The sequence below is a fragment of the Carassius auratus genome, chromosome 31 (genome assembly GCF_003368295.1).
Source record: "Carassius auratus strain Wakin chromosome 31, ASM336829v1, whole genome shotgun sequence".
In the NCBI taxonomy this organism is placed as follows: domain Eukaryota; kingdom Metazoa; phylum Chordata; class Actinopteri; order Cypriniformes; family Cyprinidae; genus Carassius; species Carassius auratus.
Genome location: NC_039273.1, coordinates 1,574,015 through 1,592,619, shown reverse-complemented (window position 1 = coordinate 1,592,619; position 18,605 = coordinate 1,574,015). Strand labels below are relative to the sequence as shown.

Sequence of the window (18,605 nt, the reverse complement as noted above, 5' to 3'; positions counted from 1 at the left end):
GCTGTTCTGGACATGCACGCTCTCAGATGGATCAGTAAGGTTATTTTAAACCAATATAGCTCCTCCATTATCCCAATATTACTGTGAGCAGACAAAAAACGCCAGTTCAGGTGAATCAAAAGAGAGACGCTGTCTGACAAAGCATACAGTTATGGCTTTTAAGTTATGTTGTTTTGTGTTTATCTGTCGGAGTAAACTAAATCAAATGTTATCTTTGCCTGTACTATACATTCAATAACACCCTAATGTGACAAATTAGTAATGCAGAGATCAGTGAGATATATATATGTGTATATTCTTCTGTATTTATACAGTACGTCTATATTCTGGTATTCTATTTATTATATTCTAACTTAAAGAAAAGTCACCAAAAGGCCAGACTTTGAACACAAGGTGTCATCTGACCAGACTACACAAATGATTCAGTATGATTCAATCACACTGCCACTTTAATCTGGCCAATTTAATTCTCTTTCAGTGATTGCCAAACTGTCTCGTCAAAGTGTAAACACTGAAGGAAATGAATGAGAACCTATAGAGAAAAGACAAATTCAATGTCACAATATCACACAAATATGACCTGAATGCACAATAACATCTGATGACATCTAATATAACCTTGGAAGAAAATTTATGAATGCCACACAATGGCTTGCTAAAAGCATGCTAGCAAAACTAACAAAAATGACATTGACAAATGACTCAAGTGACTTCTGAGTGTTCGCAATGATAATAAAATTGTAGGCGAGCCATTATGACATCATGCCATTATTCAGATCTGACAAGATGAGTTGTTCTGATTTAAGGGCCTTCAGCTATTAAATAGGACACTCAAAGGGAGGCTGAATAATATTTGGGTAAAATGAAATGTGTGAAAACCATAAAATCATAACCTTATAAAGCCTACTGTGTCATATTTGATATGCACATTTCTAAGGACTCTGAATTAACAACATATCATAATTTTGATAGAAATGTCTACTAAATCCCTTCTGTCATCTGATTGATAGTTTATAATTTTTTTAAGTAAAGTGAAGTGAAGTGACATTCAGCCAAGTATGGTGACCCATACTCAGAATTTGTGCTCTGCATTTAACCCATCCGAAATGCACACACACAGAGCAGTGAACACACACACACACACTGTGAGCACACACCCGGAGCAGTGGGCAGCCATTTATGCTGCGGCACCCGGGGAGCAGTTGGGGGTTCGATGCCTTGCTCAAGGGCACCTAAGTCGTGGTATTGAAGGTGGAGAGAGAACTGTTCATGCACTAACCCCACCCACAATTCCGTCCGGCCCGAGACTAGAACCCACAACCCTTCGATTGGGAGTCCGACTCTCTAACCATTAGGCCACGACTTCCCCATTAGGCCACAACTTCCCCAAAAAAACACAAAAAAATTTTTTTAGCATGTAAAATGCTTATAAAAAAAAAATTGTGGTTCACTTGTCTTTGTGCTGTGAAATCTTTACTAAATTTTATAAAGTAGACATAAAAATAACTTAAGAATATTGTTAGTAATATTTCAAGATGGACACTGTGTCCAACTGAAGCAGCTTTGGTTTACTTGATTATCCGTACATTTTTCCTTTTTTTTTTTTTTGAAAAATCATGTTCAAATGTGAATATCAAATATGATCATCAGGAATTTGAGAAACGCTTATTTATTCATCTCTCAATCATCATTGTATTGCATTGCATTATATGATTTAAAACTACAGAGCTTTGATCATTAAAACTAAGCATTTAAATATAATCTAAATAAAATACATTATTGAGAGATATAGAGTAACAAGTGATATTTATATGCATTTTATGAATCAGAATTTCATCTAACTTTTTGACCATATAAATATCAGTATTTCATGTTTTTGTTTGGGCCTCTGAATAAAACTGAGATCCATAAGTTTGAGCTCCATATTTTCACTACATCATACTGTATGAGCCATGAAAGCTTGATGCATCAAATATAACACTCAAAAAAACAAACACACATATATGCAACTCTAAAAATATATTATGTCCAAAGTTTCAAAAAATTTACATTAAAAAATATATATATTCTGACTTTTATGGCATAAATTAGGCTTCACGAGGTTAAAGAAATTAAGTTTTGTGAGTTGCTTGAAAACTATTTGGCAAAATGACCTCAATTTGGGCAGCATGTTCAGTTAATCCATTCAAATTGATGGGGTGGCAGTGGGATGATGTTTTAATCATTACACATGACTATTTGGACCGTTAGACAAAATAACTCTAAAGTGGTTGGCAATCCTAACTATTGATCGACTTTACAGCAACACTCAAAACTCTGCATCGCAAACACATAAAACATACAACATTATTTAAAATCATTAATTTCAACCACTTTCTATTTAGATCACATTAAAAATGTCATCAAATAGGTAAGATATAACCTTATCTTGGCATTTAACACTATCTTTATCTCATTTCAAATTATATGAGACAATATTAAATTATTCAAGCAGTCAAATACAATCTACACACACCAAGAGAACGAAGGTCAATGCATGCATGAATGCACTAAAATACACACAAAAACACAGCTGCATATGAGAATGTTTGTGAAATTTACTCTGATAATCTCAACAAATCACAATTAAATATATACTTTGAATGCAATGCAAGCAGCATAAATGCATCTAACAATTGCATGAATGTAAATAAGAGTCAAAAACAAAACCCCACGCTCACCGATCCCCCACATTCTGCCGTGGCACAGGCTGCCTTCAGATCCCAAGCACGTGGGACCCTCCGCCCCTAAAACCAACCCAACCGCTGCTCCACTAAACCCTTTCGTTCAATTTTGCCTCTTTCTTCATGGGTTAAGTGTTAGGCTTTAGAGTAACTGAATATTCAGTCAAACTCACTGTATCTCTGCCAGTTAAAAACACTTCTTGGTTAACAAAGTGGGTGATCACAAGTGCAGCACTGTGTGTGTGTGTGTGGGTGTGTGTGTGTGTGAGAGAGAGAGAGAGAGAGAGAGAGAGAGAGAGAGAGAGAGAGAGAGAGAGAGAGAGGGAGAGACTAATCACATTTGACTTGAATTATTCTGTCAGAGTGAGGTTGGGTGGGGATTTTAATTTAGACAAAAACAATGTTAAAAGACACAATATTTGGTGCCATTTTCAATAGATTTTTTAAAAATAGTTTTATAGCATTTTGTATTTTTACAAGTATTATTTTATCAATTTTATCTTTTTTATAATATATTTCTCTTTTTATAATAAAATAATATCAAAATTAAATTAAATAATTTATATTTAATTTATGGAGGGTCTTGAATTGGAATACAGCTTAAAGGCTTCTATTTAAAAAATTGTTTTTAACAAAAACAACACTGAAGACCATATTTAATGATATTATTTTCAATGGATTTCCTTCATGATGATAGCTGTATATCATTTATAAAGCAATAGTATTATAAAACCAGAAATGATGCTCAACAGTTATGTGATACTTAAAACACAATAAGCAACACACATGAAAGTGATAAACAAAGGCCAGGAATGACAGAACAGCTGGAACATTTCCAGACATTTTTCCATGACAGGTGAGTATTAAATACAGCAATGTTAATGATTGATGAATGAGTTTCTGTGTTATAAAAAGACATGGAATACATGACAATGTCCACTGACATGTTGATGACTGTTAACAACCAACATACATTTCTCATTTCTCATCAGGCCATTAATGCAGCTGAGCTTTAAGAGGTAAAAATAGTCCAACTGGTTCATTTGCATTTGGCAATACTGAAAAAGTAAGCAAAATATGTATTTATTCTATATATATATATACCTTTCAAAGGCATGGAGTCAGTAAGATGTTTGAAAGAAGTCTCTTATGTTCGCTAAGGCGTCATTTATTTGATCAAGAATGCAGTACAATCAATAATGTTGTGAAATAACATTACAATTAAAATATTTGAACATGTTGTAATGTAATTTATTCCTGTGATCAAAGCTGTATTTCCAGCATCATTCCTCCAGTCTTCAGTGTCGCATGATCTTCAGAAATCAGACTAATATACTGAATTGCTGCTCAAGAAACATTTCTGATCATTAAAAAATAATAAAGCTGCATACTTTTAAGCAGCTTCATATTCTTGTGGACATCATGATTTTTCGGGATTCCTCAATGACCAGAAAGTTCAAAATAACCACATTTATTTGAAGCAGAAATCTTTTGTTTCATTATAAAAGTATTGATCTGGACTTCTGATCCATTTAATGCATCCTTGTTCAATGAGACAGAGCAATTTAATAGGACAGTTCACCCAAAAATGACACCTCTTATATAATTTACTATCCATCATGTCATACTTAACCACTAGTTTTGGATGACCAATTTCTGTAGCTATTTTGTAAAATCAGAAATCAAATGAACAGTGATGAATGGAGTCTGATATTGTCACGGATGCTCAAAGGAATGCTGCTACGGCTGTGTTCAGATAACTTATCTGAAGCGGCTCGACTACTGTTCAAAGTCTGAAGATATAGTACGGTTACATGTGTAACATGTCAAAAGCCCTCAAAAACGTCAGACTCTATCACAGCTAAAGAGAAACCAAGCTAAGAAAATGAAAATTATATAAAGGTAGAGATAAGTTACAGATATGTTTGTTTTTCCTTAAATCATTTTAATACATCAGCTCAAGTGGATTATTGCTTTTATAAAATGTGAGAACAACATGTTAAACAATGTTAAATGGCACCAATCCTACATACTTGATCCTGGAGCACAAAAGCAGTCCTACGTCTCTGGGGTATATTTGTAGCAATAGCCAAAAATACATTGTATGGGTCAAAATGATAGATTTTTATTGTATTTTTTTTTATTGCATTTTATTTATTTTCAAAATCATTAGGACGTTAAGTAAAAATCATGTTATTTTGAAGATATTTTTTACATTTCCTACCGTAAATATATTAAAACTAAATTTTTGATTAGTAATATGCATTTTTAAGAACTTCATCTGGACAACTTTAAAGGGGATTTTCTCAATATTTAGATTTTTTTGCACCCTCAGATTCCAGATTATCAAATAGTTGTATCTCGGCCAAACATAGTCTTGTCCTAACATGGAAAGATTATTTATTGAGCTTTCACAAGAGGTATAAAACATTTTTTTACCCTTATGACTGAGTAAGACTAATACTAAGTAAATAAAATAAATAAAATAATATAATATATAATTTAATTTAGAAATGTTATTTTATACTATTTTTATAGTATAAGATAATACAAAATAACTTTATTTTTATAATTTCAGTTTTATAACTATTTGTATAAATAGTATTCTGCTGTTTTCTATCCATTTGTTAAAATATTTCAGATGTAACCTTAGAGAAGCAGATGTAACCTAATGTAGTCAGATTGATTCAGTTGTAATAAATAGCAAAAAAAATAAAAATAAATATATATATATATAATGCATATATATACAATATATAATGCATATATATACATACAATTTAAAAAAATTAAAAAATATATAATTCTAAAAAAAATAATGAATAATAATAAAAAAAAGTTGTTAATTTATATATTAGATTCATTCATTGAAACACATAGCCTTGTATGTTCATCTACTGAAACGTTTGCCATTTCTGAAAATGCAAGAGTGTCAGTATTATGATCAGCTGTTCTTCTGAACACAGGACTGATGATGAATAATTCATTGCTTTCAGTTAACGGATCACAGCGGCAACCGTTTCTAGAGTCCCTGTGTACCCACATACGTCAAAGCTCATATAACTTGAGCCATGAAGGCTGTATTTCTCTCGGTCGGCTGAAATGCTTCATCATGCGTGTGTGATGTGACTCCAGATCTGATGTCACAGCTCATGATGCTGATTTCCTCACACAAGACCACTCCAGGTTCTTGCAAAACCTCCTAAGATGCTATGCGCTCATCTTTTCTGATGAACAACTTTACATTTCTGATGTCCAACACTGTGACATGTAAATACACTGTTATCCATGTAAAACTACTCCAAACATAGTTTTCAGATAATTCTTGAATAGTTATAATACATTATGTCTGCCATCACATCAAATCAGAAATTATTTTATTATTATTACTAGGGTCCAAAATATGAGACCCCCAGTCAAAAATCCTCTAGTTTCCATATTTCCATATTTCCAATATTTTAATATAAATGTATAGACGCAGTAAAAATGATAAACATTTCTTTGTAATTATTAGTACAGTGCTAGAAATGTCTGAATTTATATTATTTTTATGAATAAATTTTTTTGAATTTCATTATACTTTTTATAAATGTGCAGATCTGATCAGACTTAACCTAATGCAGTTAAAAAAAATTAACATTTTGAATTTTTTTACATATTTTTCCAAGTAAACCGTACACAAATATGCATTTTTCTGCATATAAAGAGTGATTTTCTATCCATTATTTTCCTCCTCAGCAAGTGACCGGCTTCTCTCTGCTGTCTGCTGCTATAAATAAAGCATATTCAAGCAGCACCCTGCACTGAAACCAAACACCTCTCTCCCAAAAGCTCTTCACACAGCCAACAGAAACAGGCCGGATGTTTGCACACACTGAGGCTGTCGCTCACAAGCTTCCCTGCACAAGTCAACACAATCGGCTCCACATCGAGTTGATTAGAGCAGTCATGAGAGGTGATGATACCGAAATAAGAGAAGACGTAATTTCCTGAGCTGAGAGGGAAAACTTCAGCACATCCTCAAACACATTTGTTATCCTGACAGACAAGCTTCACGTTACAGCAACAAGGGCTGGAAATGAAAGCTGACAATCATAAAGCATGCTGTCACATGAATAATGTGACCCTACAGGCATATTTGCATTAATGAATTTCATTCATTCCTAATCTTTCATTATAATGCATTTTTCAGCTTTTGTCATCTTTCCAATAAATTACATTTCACCCTTAAAATTTAAACAAATTATAAATGGAAACACATAAATTATATATAGATTTGCAGTAGATTTTATACCATTAATAAAGTTAGTCTATTACATAAAAAACAGAATTGGAATGCAATTTTTTATTATAATATCATTTAATTAATCAAAAATCTAAATATCATGAAAAATTGTTTAAAAATAAATTATGACAATAAATAAATTATAATATACATTATTTTTCACGAATTGGTAATCACATATCACAGAAAAATATATACTGCCTCTTATATTCACTGGAAATATTCTTGACAGGTTTCGTGACTCGTTCATAATTCAGACTTTCAGTATTTGATTTAGACTTTGAATATTTGTTTTGTTAAAGACAATCTCTCACCTGGTAAATCCAGCCGAAAAGAATAAGATGTTCCAGGACCTGCGAGTGACACTAGATACTCCTGACATCAGACCAGTGGATGCGTCGTAACTTCACACTTGCACTCTCTATTACAGATACACACACACACACACAATACGTATGTATATATAAATATCCATATAGAGACATTTGCTCTGACGCACAATCATGCATTAAAGTGAACTTTGACAACCGCACCCAGCAAGACGCCAGACGATCAATGATTAGCCAGAGGAATGACGGGTCAACATTACCACACACGGAGTCTTAAAAGGACAGACACAACCTAAAATAAAACAAGAGCAATAATAATGCTTTTTATAAAACTCATATTTCAAGTCAAGTCTTCATCGATGGAACGTTATTTTATAACATTATGCACACACCTGAATGTGCATTTCCCTTTTTTAGTACATACTGTACAGTTTAGTGCATACTAGTAATAGTAAGTCAAGCCACGCAGCCAGACACCAACATCATTAATGTCCCAAAAAGTAGGTGAGAGAATATTTCAAAATAAGAGAATAGAAAAAATAAAAGCTGTTCAGCCGACAGTGGACTGGATCTTACCCCCCACAGGAACCAGTCAATACCATTGATCAGGGCAGACTGAGACCAGCAGATATCAATAGCTGAGATTATAACTAAACGGCTAATGATAGCAGAGCTTGCTATAAGCTAGGCTATTGCTCATGCAATGAGGGATGATGGTTTAAACAAACCCATAACTTTAACCATTTCAAATGGTTCTGTAAATTGCGTTAATGTCCTGTACTGTTTGTGCTACAGACACTAATGATGCCTCAGATCGTGTGGTTTGTTTGCTGTGAAATGTGCTTTTTTAAATCAGACCCCACAGCAACACTCTAGAAAACAGAAGCAACCATATAGCAATGCCCTAGCTAAAGTACTAAAATTACTAAAATTAAAACTGTATAGAAATGCTTAAAAATAAATCAAAACCCAACAAAAATAACAAAAGCAAGAAACTACACCCTTACAAACACCTGGAACATCAAAGCAGTCACATAGCGACACCCTAGCAATGATAAAAACACCCTAGTAAGCTGAAATAAATAAGTTAAAATGACTAAATCAGAAATAAATAAAAAAATAATAATTGTAAATAACATAAATTACTTTAAACAACAATATAGACATTAAAAATTAATAGAAATGACACAACAACACAAAACAATTACTAAAACTTTAAATAAAAATCAAATGAAAAAAAAAGAAAGCTCATACAAATATATAATAAATAATATATAATAATGTATAGTATATTATTAAACTTAAAATTACACTGCCAGAAAATGTAAAAATTGTGTGTGTGTGTGTCTGTGTGTGTGTGTGTGTGTGTGTGTAGCAAGGCTATAGTGTTCTGTTCTATTCTGCAGTGTGATTATACTGAACCTCAGAGTTTGATGGGTATCTCTCTCGTCTTTAGCCTGCTCAGAACCTCAAGTCAGGTTAATAGCATTGGCTAATTTTACAGAAGATGAGCCTCAAAGATTCACTCTGCTAATGCCTTTCCAATTTAACATGAGTTCAAACCCAGTTCACACTGACAATGGCCTTTTCTTCATCTTCACAAGTCCAATTTTCTCCACGACCCAAAGGAAAATTCAAAGGGTGCCCTTCTATTCTGTGCCTAAATAACTATATTAATGTTCAGGCTGTGCCTCAGCATGAAACCCAATCTAAGAAACTAATGAAAGCCACATAAATGAACCATAAAGACTAAAATGAGCAGTCAGCAGCTACCAACAAATACGTTTTTAGGCCATTACATTATTTCAAAGTTTCTGTGCATATAATAGACCCTTACATGCCTCTCTCGTCCTCATGCTTGTGTCTCTAAACACAATAAAAATAAATATCTACCACACATTGCTTGGCTCCTATTCAGTGCATTCAAGTGTGAAATACAGAGTCTGAGGCAGCACAGAGCATCAATTACCAACACTGCATTCACACACACACACACACACACACACACACACACACACACACACACACACACGGTCACCTATCCATAATGTCGCTTTAACCACTGAAAATGTCATCTTATCTGAATCAGGAGAGAAATATGCATAGATCAAGCATTGTTCACATGTCAAAACAGTTCTTAAAAAATACGTCTGTGGATGTTAATGTGAGAGGACAACAGGGGACGGAAGCATCATTATGGATTATGGACTCATGTTTTAGCCAAAAGCAACAGATTAACGTTAAAAACATCAGTTTTCACTTCTCAAGATGTTAAGTGATGGTCTGGAGTCATGTGGAATGGATTACTTGTGCACAAGATAATCCATGGATTATCTTTTGGACTCTCATTCTGACGGCACCCATTCACTGCAGATGATCCATGAGTGAGCAAGTGATGTAATGCTACATTTCTCTAAATCTGTTCTGAACTACATCTTGGATGGCCTGAGGGTTATGACATATGAACTAATTTTCAACTTTGGGTCAAATATTCCATTAAAGAATGACAAAAGCATTGACACTCTTAAATATGAGTGTAAGCAAAGACGTAAAAAAATGCCACTTTAGCACAAATTTTCAGGTCCAGGTAATGCATATGCATGATCAGTAAGCTAATTGGCTTTTTTAGCTAAAAGGCAGGATTAACATTCCCATAGCAGCCATGAAAGTTATATTATTTATGCAAGACAATTGCAATAGATTATGAATTTGTTCATTCATGCATTTGGCAAAGATGGTTTAAATCAGGTTTTTAGATACTATTAGTATTTATTCATATTTTAGCTTTAATAAGTATATTTTCAGTTTTTATTTTCATTTCAATTTTATCTATATTTATTTTAGCTTTATTTCAATCAATCATTAATCGTTTCAGTTTCAGTGAACAATAACAGTACAGCCAAGTATGAGCAATTACAGCAATTCCTGCCAGCAATAAACACCTCTGATTAATGGAAATCAAGAGATATGTTAGTGTTAGTGAAATACAAAAGCTCCACAGCTGTGTTTGGATTTGAACATCACAGGTGATGCTTTGTGTAGAAATAGAGTCATAAACTGAGAGTGATTCACAGAATACTCAAGAGAGCGATGCACACTCCCTTTATCTCTCTCGTGCATGTGTGTCTTAATGTGTTGGATGGATTGCATAACTGTTAACAACAATGACAGTCACACCCTGGAAAAGCACCACCACTGAGGCTCTGAAATATAACTGAACAAAAAACACTTAAAAATAAAGGATTCAAAAGGGGGTTTTCACTGGAGGAAGTGTTATTATGAATATGGAACCATATTTTGGCCAGAAGCAATGGATTAAAGTTAAAAATGCCTTAATGGATTTGTTTCTTACAAACATGCAGTGTGGGTTACTTGTGGATTTTTGTAATGTTTATATCAGCTGTTTGGACTCTCATTCTGACGGCACCCATTTACTGCAAAGCATCAATTGCTAAGCAACTGATGTAATGCTACATTTTTCCAAATCTGTTCCTATGGGTTATTCCTTTAAGAGACTGAATTATACAAGATTTTCTCTCAATCTTGGCCAGTTTTCTCAGTAAAAAGATGTCTAGGAGAAACAATAGAGTTTTTATAGAGATCTCATTCATGTGGGGTGGGGTTGTGGAAATATTTAACGAACTGCACTAAGCAATAAGTAAGCTCTTACTCCCATATCTTTTTAGCATTCGTGAGGCACAAGTTAACATCTTCAGAGGCGTTTAGAAACTGAGAAACGGATCATTTATATCGGATCGTTGCAGACTTGCTGCTTGGCAATGTTCAAAGCATAAATCTTGCATCTCTCCTGAGCATCTCTTTGGTGTCTTCTTCTCTCAAGCATTTAGTCTCAATCGATACGTCTCACCATCCACCTCTTCAGTTAGTTTCTCTCTATCTCTGTCCATCACACAAACAGACAGAAACTTGGGCAAGACTGCAGAGAGAGATCAATGCAGGTAGAAGAGCATCTGAGCGGATTTGCACATGTTCGTGTGGTAAGGCAAGGTCACAGCGCAGCTGATATCCACACCGGCTCAGACACACATGAGAATCTGTCAAGAAGCAAGCCAGCCTCCAGGTAATATGACCTGGAGAGCTGCAGCAGCTGAAATCATGTTGCATGGATTTCCTATGGCTTCAGAGAACTGCGTAATTTATCCTATAAAATACCTCGTACAGACCTGGACTCATAAAATGCTCTCTACATGCTCTTCACGGTAGCTCAGGTTCAAATTCAATCATATTTCTTTCTAGAAAATTAATTTTCTGTTCATCCTACATAATCTAAATAAAAATATCAGAAAGATCAAAATCTACATTTTATAAAGTCCTATAATGAAACCACATACTGATTTGAATCATATAAATAATAACAAAAGAATAGCACATACTTTTATTTTATAAATATAATACTAAATGAATTGTATTTATAACAAACAAAATAACAGAAATAAACTAACAAATTAATTTTATAAATAAATTGCTAAATAAATATATTAATAATACGAAATTGCTTTTTACTCCTAAACTAAAAATGTATTTTATTAATAAAATCCTAAAGTGATTATGAGGTGCATGAACTTTCCTTGCATGATAAAAAACAGAAGATTCATTTTGGGTTATGCAACCAAGCATTATTCATCATTCAGAATGGAACAGTAGTGTGCATAGACTGAACAGCATGCTGTGATATATTAGGCTAAAGGAATTTCAGCTGAGTTTGAAACTGAAGAATACCTTGTGATGCACTGAGAGTTTTACACACCACTGATATGTGTTCAGACTGCAAGGACCTTGTATTGTACCTTCAGTTAAAAGCCTCTAAGGACACCATCTGAAGCCACAAGAGCCTGAAAGACAGATTCAGAACGAGATTTCAACAGTATAGCATCAGGGTTAATGAGTCCTCCAACACAATCCAGTTAAAGAGCTAGAGTATACTTTATGGCTTTGACTTCATCAGGTGAAAGGATTGGGGGAGGGGGGGGGGGGGGTTACATTTAAAAGTTGCAATTACCTTTTTTGTTTTTTATTCTGTGGTGAAAACAAGCTTCCATACAACTGAGAAGAAAAAACAGATATAACGAATAAAAAAATAAATAGGTTTTGATACATTTATGGTAGGAAATTTACAAAATATCTTCATTGAACATGAACTTTACTTAATTTTTGGCACAAAAAAACGAATCTGTAATTTTGAACCATACAATGTTTTTTTTGGCTAGTGCTTAAACATATACCCCAGCAACTTAAGACTGCATTTGTGGTCCAGGGTCATATATATATATATATATATATATATATATATGAGGAGCTCTTTTCCAAAACGCTATAAATCCATTTTAATCATTTTCATGAAAATGACTTTTTTTTTACCTAGACCCATACATTTTGTTAATATTTAATTCATCCTTTTAAAAAGGTATATTGGCTCAGTCTGAACATGTTAAAAAAAAGATTGCTAAATGAAACAACAATATTTTTGATTACAAATTCAAAGTTTATTTATTTTTTCTCAAAACGCTACAAATCCATATTTTTTTTCCAAAATGCTACAAATCCATTTTTTTTAATTGTTGGTTTTATGTCTTTTTTATAAAAAAACAACAACAACAACAAAAGAACACACAACATATGACAACAGGGACTCATACTATAAATTAATATAAATAAAATAAAAGCAAATTCATGAAATAAATAGCAGCCAAATAAATAATAAAATGTAAATAAAATAAATATTTGTCCACCACATAAAACAAATAATTTAAAAATAACACGCATACATATACTACCAATTAAATAAACCTACAACAATGTTAACATTACATTCAAATAATTTAGTAACACATTTTAATAGTCATTCAGTGCCGAACCTGTAAAAAGTAATGATAGTAATGATAACAATCCTCAATAGGCAAGTAATTTAGAAATACATTCAAAGCCTTTTTTTTTGTAAAGTGTCAAACCTGTAACAAGTAGAACAATTTGTCCACTATATATGCATGAAAAACTAACTAATAATGATAACAATATTCATAGGCAAGTCATTCAATAATACATTGGTATTCAGTAAAGTGTCAAACTCGTAAACAGAAGGACCATTGTCCGCTATACATAAAACTAACCACATAGTGTGTGAAATGTGCTTTGAGTGTGTGAGAGGACAGAGAGAGAGAGAGAGAGAGAGAGAGAGAGAGAGTGTGTATGACAGAGAGTTAGTGAGTGAGAGTGAGTGAGTGAGTATAGATCACTCTGCATCTTCATCACTATGGCCTGCGTTGTCAGTCACATGATACAGTGCATCATCATAAAAAGCCCTCACTACATCAGACACACCTACTGCTCCTAATAGTGCCAGCACATCGCGCTTCTTTGCTGCCTTCACAGAAGTTCGCTTTGGAAGTAACTCAGGTTTAAGGTCAGCCCACCGCTTGCCCCGCTTTAATACACTATGAAAACAATACTCCCCATTGTAAGTAGTCTTCAAACCAACCTTGTTGGTACTCAAGTCAAGCATGCGTGCTTCACTGATTTTAAAGCTCTTCTGAGCCTTAACGCACTCTTTTGAGGCTGACCTATAATCAAATGCCTCCCAGTCTGTGCCATAAATGTGAACATGGCCGAATTGCTGCAGGATGGCATGGTATTCCTGTGGTAGCAGAATTGTGTCAATTTTCCTGATCTTCTGCTCAATTCTGCCAAAGACTCGGTCTGCTGGGAGAAAACTGTGGCCCCTTACTGGAAAGGTATGCTCTATGCCAAGGTTAGGAAAAAGCTGACGAAATTCCATGAGCATGGACACCATGTTCATGTTTTTGTTTTGCCCAAAACAAGAGTCACTGAATAGCCGAAGTCCCCTGGATCTGCTGACTTTGTCCTGAAGTCGAACCTTGAGGCAGTCACTCAGTGCAGAAGCAATCATATTGCTGTCTTTGCTATTCTCATTCTCCTGCCACACATAGAGATGGACATCATCTTTTTCCTGTTGGCTGTTCTCACCATGATGTACAACAACACCAAACAGGTACAGATACATCTGCCGTGAGTAATAGGCCTGTCCTATTGGGGTTTTTGGAAGGACCATGTTTTGCATCATATCAAAACTGAGGGTCACATGACCTTCAGCAACCCTGCCTAACAGGTCATAAAACATGCGAGCTCTGCGACGATGCAAGATGAATGATGCAGATTCCATCTTCTTCTCTGTCTCAGTTAGGTTTGGATCTGTAATCGTGATCTTGTACTTGACACAATCAGAGCATGCATCTGTAGCTGGGTGACCGAAGCCAAGATTGAAATCCTTGGAGAACACAGAGTAATAGAGGGAGTAGCTGGTCTGAGCATGGTTCTGAGCCTCAAAGAGCTCATGCATCTTGTGCACATTCAAGTCACTGGGGACATACTTGCGGCCTGGTGCTCCTCTCCGACCATAATGGCTGGCCCTGCAGGTAAAAGACTGGATGTGCTCAACAATGAGTTGCCTTCTCCTGTTGTGCTCCTCACTGTGCCGTGCACCACCTCTTCTCTCTGGGCGAGCCTCAGCAGTCTCAGCATAATATTTAGCCACCCGGGACACACGGTCTTTGCTGATGCCTGTGAAAGTAAATAGTTAAGATTGAAATAAAGAATTACACACAACTAACTTGCTATTATCCTTGAATTTGAATTAAGATTGCAAACAGGAAGCTGAATCCGAAGTAGAATTTGAATTCCATAAAATTCAAATAAATTCATAATAATTAATTAAGGTGCATTTAGCAATGAAGCTTTCCAATATATACAGTGGGGCTCGAAAGTTTGGGCACCCTTTGCAAAATCTGTGTAAATGTGAGTAATTTTCAAAAAATAAGAGAGATCATACTAAATGCATGTTATATTTTATTTAGTACTGTCCTGAGTAAGATATTGTACATAAAAGATATTAACATTTATTCCACAAGACAGAAAAAATGCTGAAATTATTAAAATAACCCCACTCAAAAGTTTGGGAACCCTTGGTTCTTAGTACTGTGTTCTGTTACCTGATGATCCTCGACTGTCTTTCTGTTTTGTGATGGTTGTGCATGAGTCCCTTGTTTGTTCTGAACAGTTAAACTGAGCAGCGTTCTTCAGAAAAATCTTTAAGGTCCTGCAGATTCTTCAGTTTTCCAGCATCTTTGCATATTTGATCCCTTTCCAGCAGTGACTTTATGATTTTGAGTTACATCTTATCACACTGAGGACATTTGAGGGACTCAAACACAACTATTTAAAAAGATTCAAACATTCACTGATGCTCCAGAAGGAAACAAGATGCATTAAGAGCTAGGGGGTGAAAACTTTCTGAAAGTTTTCACCCCCCAGCTCTTAATGCATCTTTTTTAATAGTTGTGGGGATCATCAGGTAACAGAACACAGTACTAAGAACCAAGGGTTCCCAAACTTTTGAGTGGGGTTATTTTAATAATTTCAGCAATTTTTTTGTCTTGTGGACTAAATATTAATATCTTTTATGTACAATATCTTACTCAGGACAGTACTAAATAAAATATAACATTCATTTAGTATGATCTCTCTTATTTTTTGAAAATTACTCGCATTTTCACAGATTCTGCAATGGGTGCCCAAACTTTAGAGCCCCACTGTATAACATATGATTACAACATGAATTTCATAAAGTTATTATTGTATAAACTTTACACACAAATTAACATTAAAACATACTCTATAAAACAGATTATTAAAATTGTAATACCAAAAATTGTTTAATTTGATTACTTTGAAATTAAGATATTGCTAATTATTCTACATTAAGTGAATATATGCTTAATGTTAGTGTCTGTACTTCAATTAGAAAGAAAAATCTATGTTAAAAGTAACGCATCACATTCTCACTTATATTTGATAAGAAATTTCTCTGAATTGTTATGAATTCAGTTCCACTTTTTCAAGTGAATTTCGCAATTCCAATTCAATTCAACATCCTGTAAGGTGAAGTCCATTCAAATTCATTAACTGAACTGAATTAAATTCTGAATTTTGCACAGCCCTGGCAGGGGTCAGGAACCTCTTTTGCATCAGTAGGCTAGTATTATTATCAGTAAGTTACTTTCCATGTCACGTTAGCATGCTTGTTTACAGCAAAAAATCTTTGTCACAAGGGAGAAACCTACAAAACGGTATTAAACTAGGCAAATCTAAAATGAAAATTGTACTTACCGAACACTTTAATGAAGGTCGCCTTGCAAACGGGCACCTTCTCCGGGTGATTGCCGCACAAAAGATTGTACTTGACAGAAATGTTCCGGTCTTTTCGTTTGTTGACGTCCAGGACTTTCAGACGCTGCCTTTTCACACGCGTTATGTCCAGGAGATTAAGAATGGTCCTGTCCTGGTCAACCTTGTTTGGTCTTTCATAAAACTTACTGAAATTCATCATCAGGTCGTCCGGTGACAGCTTCTCTGCCTGACAGAAACCGGTCGCTTCAGCCTTGTGATGACATCCCACAGTGGGTATTAACGCGCCGCCTGAGTGGCGAAGCTTCTTTTTTTGTTGTTTTTTGTGATTTTCTTTGTCCAATCGGCGTTTTCTGCCGCCAGGTGTAGGTCTCACTGGCTCATCCAGACCATCAAAAGTGTTATTAGCACTCATTTTGAAGACTGAGCAACACAAACAAGATCCCGATTCAGAGCGCCGCCAAGATTGCGTCAATCGCTCGCCGAATTCTGATTGGTCGATAGGATATATCGCATTTAGACTAAAAACAGGTTTGGCGCTTATAGCGTTTTGGAAAAAAAACTGCATCTTGCAGTACATTTTAAACAAGGAAATATAGCAATTTAGCATGAAACATTGATGGAGCAGAGAATAGGTTCAGTACACGGCATAATGGCATGACGAAGTCATTTTTTGTAAATTTGGCGTTTATCGCGTTTTGGAAAAGAGCTCTTCATATATATATATATATATATATATATATATTTATAATAAATGCTAAGCACTACATAGAATCTATAAGAAATGCCAAAATCCCATAAAACTGCACATATATCAGAAGCTTTCCCTGGCAGAACAAATACTAACTGACCCATAGCTATAGAGTTAAGGGAAAATTCAGGACCTTGGACAGTTCAAGACCCTCCGTCGGGAGGATTTCACCTTTGACTTCAAAGACATCTGGTGTCTGTGAACCAGCACTTCACTTTAGACACACACTCACATGCATCTATTTACTGTTGGTGGAGACAGATGGGATCAGCAGTAATATCAAACTAAATGACAACAGAGACATTTACTAATCAAATTACACTGTTGTAATGATTCATCTTCATTATAGCTGCGAGAACTGCTATTGATTTATTAAAGCAGCACTTTTAAGTTTATCATGCAAGAAGACAGTAAAGTATCCTTGGGGAGCAACAGAGATTGCATTTACTAAAATGGTCTGGATCTCAGAATAGAGGACTAGGATAACAATTACCCTAAATTTGCTTCCTAATTCACATGCCACTCCAGTGTACTTAAATAGTCCAAAAACCATACTGCGTTTATTTTCTTTTATTTATTTTTTTTTATCTGTTAGTACTAATCTTTTTAAAGACAAAAACTGTTAATTAACTAAAAGTTCCTAACTCATTTTAGCAGGATGAATGTTTAAGTCAAATTAATGAGCTATAGCATTCATATATATTATATATGTGCATAACTTTTGAACAGCATATTCTAAAACTAATAAAAAATAATGAATAAGTACATTCTATAAGTATAAAAAAAAATCCTCTTTTTGTAACATTACTTTAAAATATGCATTGTTGGATAGTATTAATAGTTAGCTTTATAGCTTTTAAGTAGTTTATTTTTTTGTTACAAATACGTCAGATTTTGCTAAACGCATGCAAAACAGTATGGTTGTCTATAATGATGCACAAAAGTCTAATTTATTCCTGTAATTCAAGTTCATTCGACACATGCATATTAATTCAGGTGCACACAGCGCTCAGTGTTCAGCACTGCGAAGAACCACAACGTTCTTTAAAATGACTGCGCAAGCGTTTAGAAATAAATGAAAAGCAGCAAGAAGACACGTTTGTCTGTATATATCTACACGCAAACTCATTTCTGCAGCTAAATGAGAATAAAACCATGCGTTAAGACATACCAAACACAGATGGACGACAATCCGGCTTCTCTGTGATGCACACGATCCTCCACTCTAGTTAAACACAATAACGGTGAGCCATCTGATTCGGTTTAAGGGAATCGGTTCGCTCGGCGAACTCGTTTTA

General features: G+C 34.6%; 1 protein-coding gene across 1 annotated transcript; it reads right to left on the bottom strand.

Moving 5' to 3' along the window:
- Window positions 1-13,002: 13,002 nt before the first annotated feature.
- LOC113050172 (uncharacterized) lies at window positions 13,003-17,218 on the bottom strand. Its single transcript, XM_026212908.1, has 2 exons — window positions 16,539-17,218; window positions 13,003-14,933 (listed from the first exon to the last, which is right to left on the bottom strand). The coding sequence occupies exons 1-2, from the start codon at window positions 17,164-17,166 to the stop codon at window positions 13,588-13,590; spliced, it is 1,974 nt and encodes a 657-aa protein (XP_026068693.1). The 5' UTR covers window positions 17,167-17,218; the 3' UTR covers window positions 13,003-13,587.
- Between the last annotated feature and the right edge of the window lie 1,387 nt (window positions 17,219-18,605).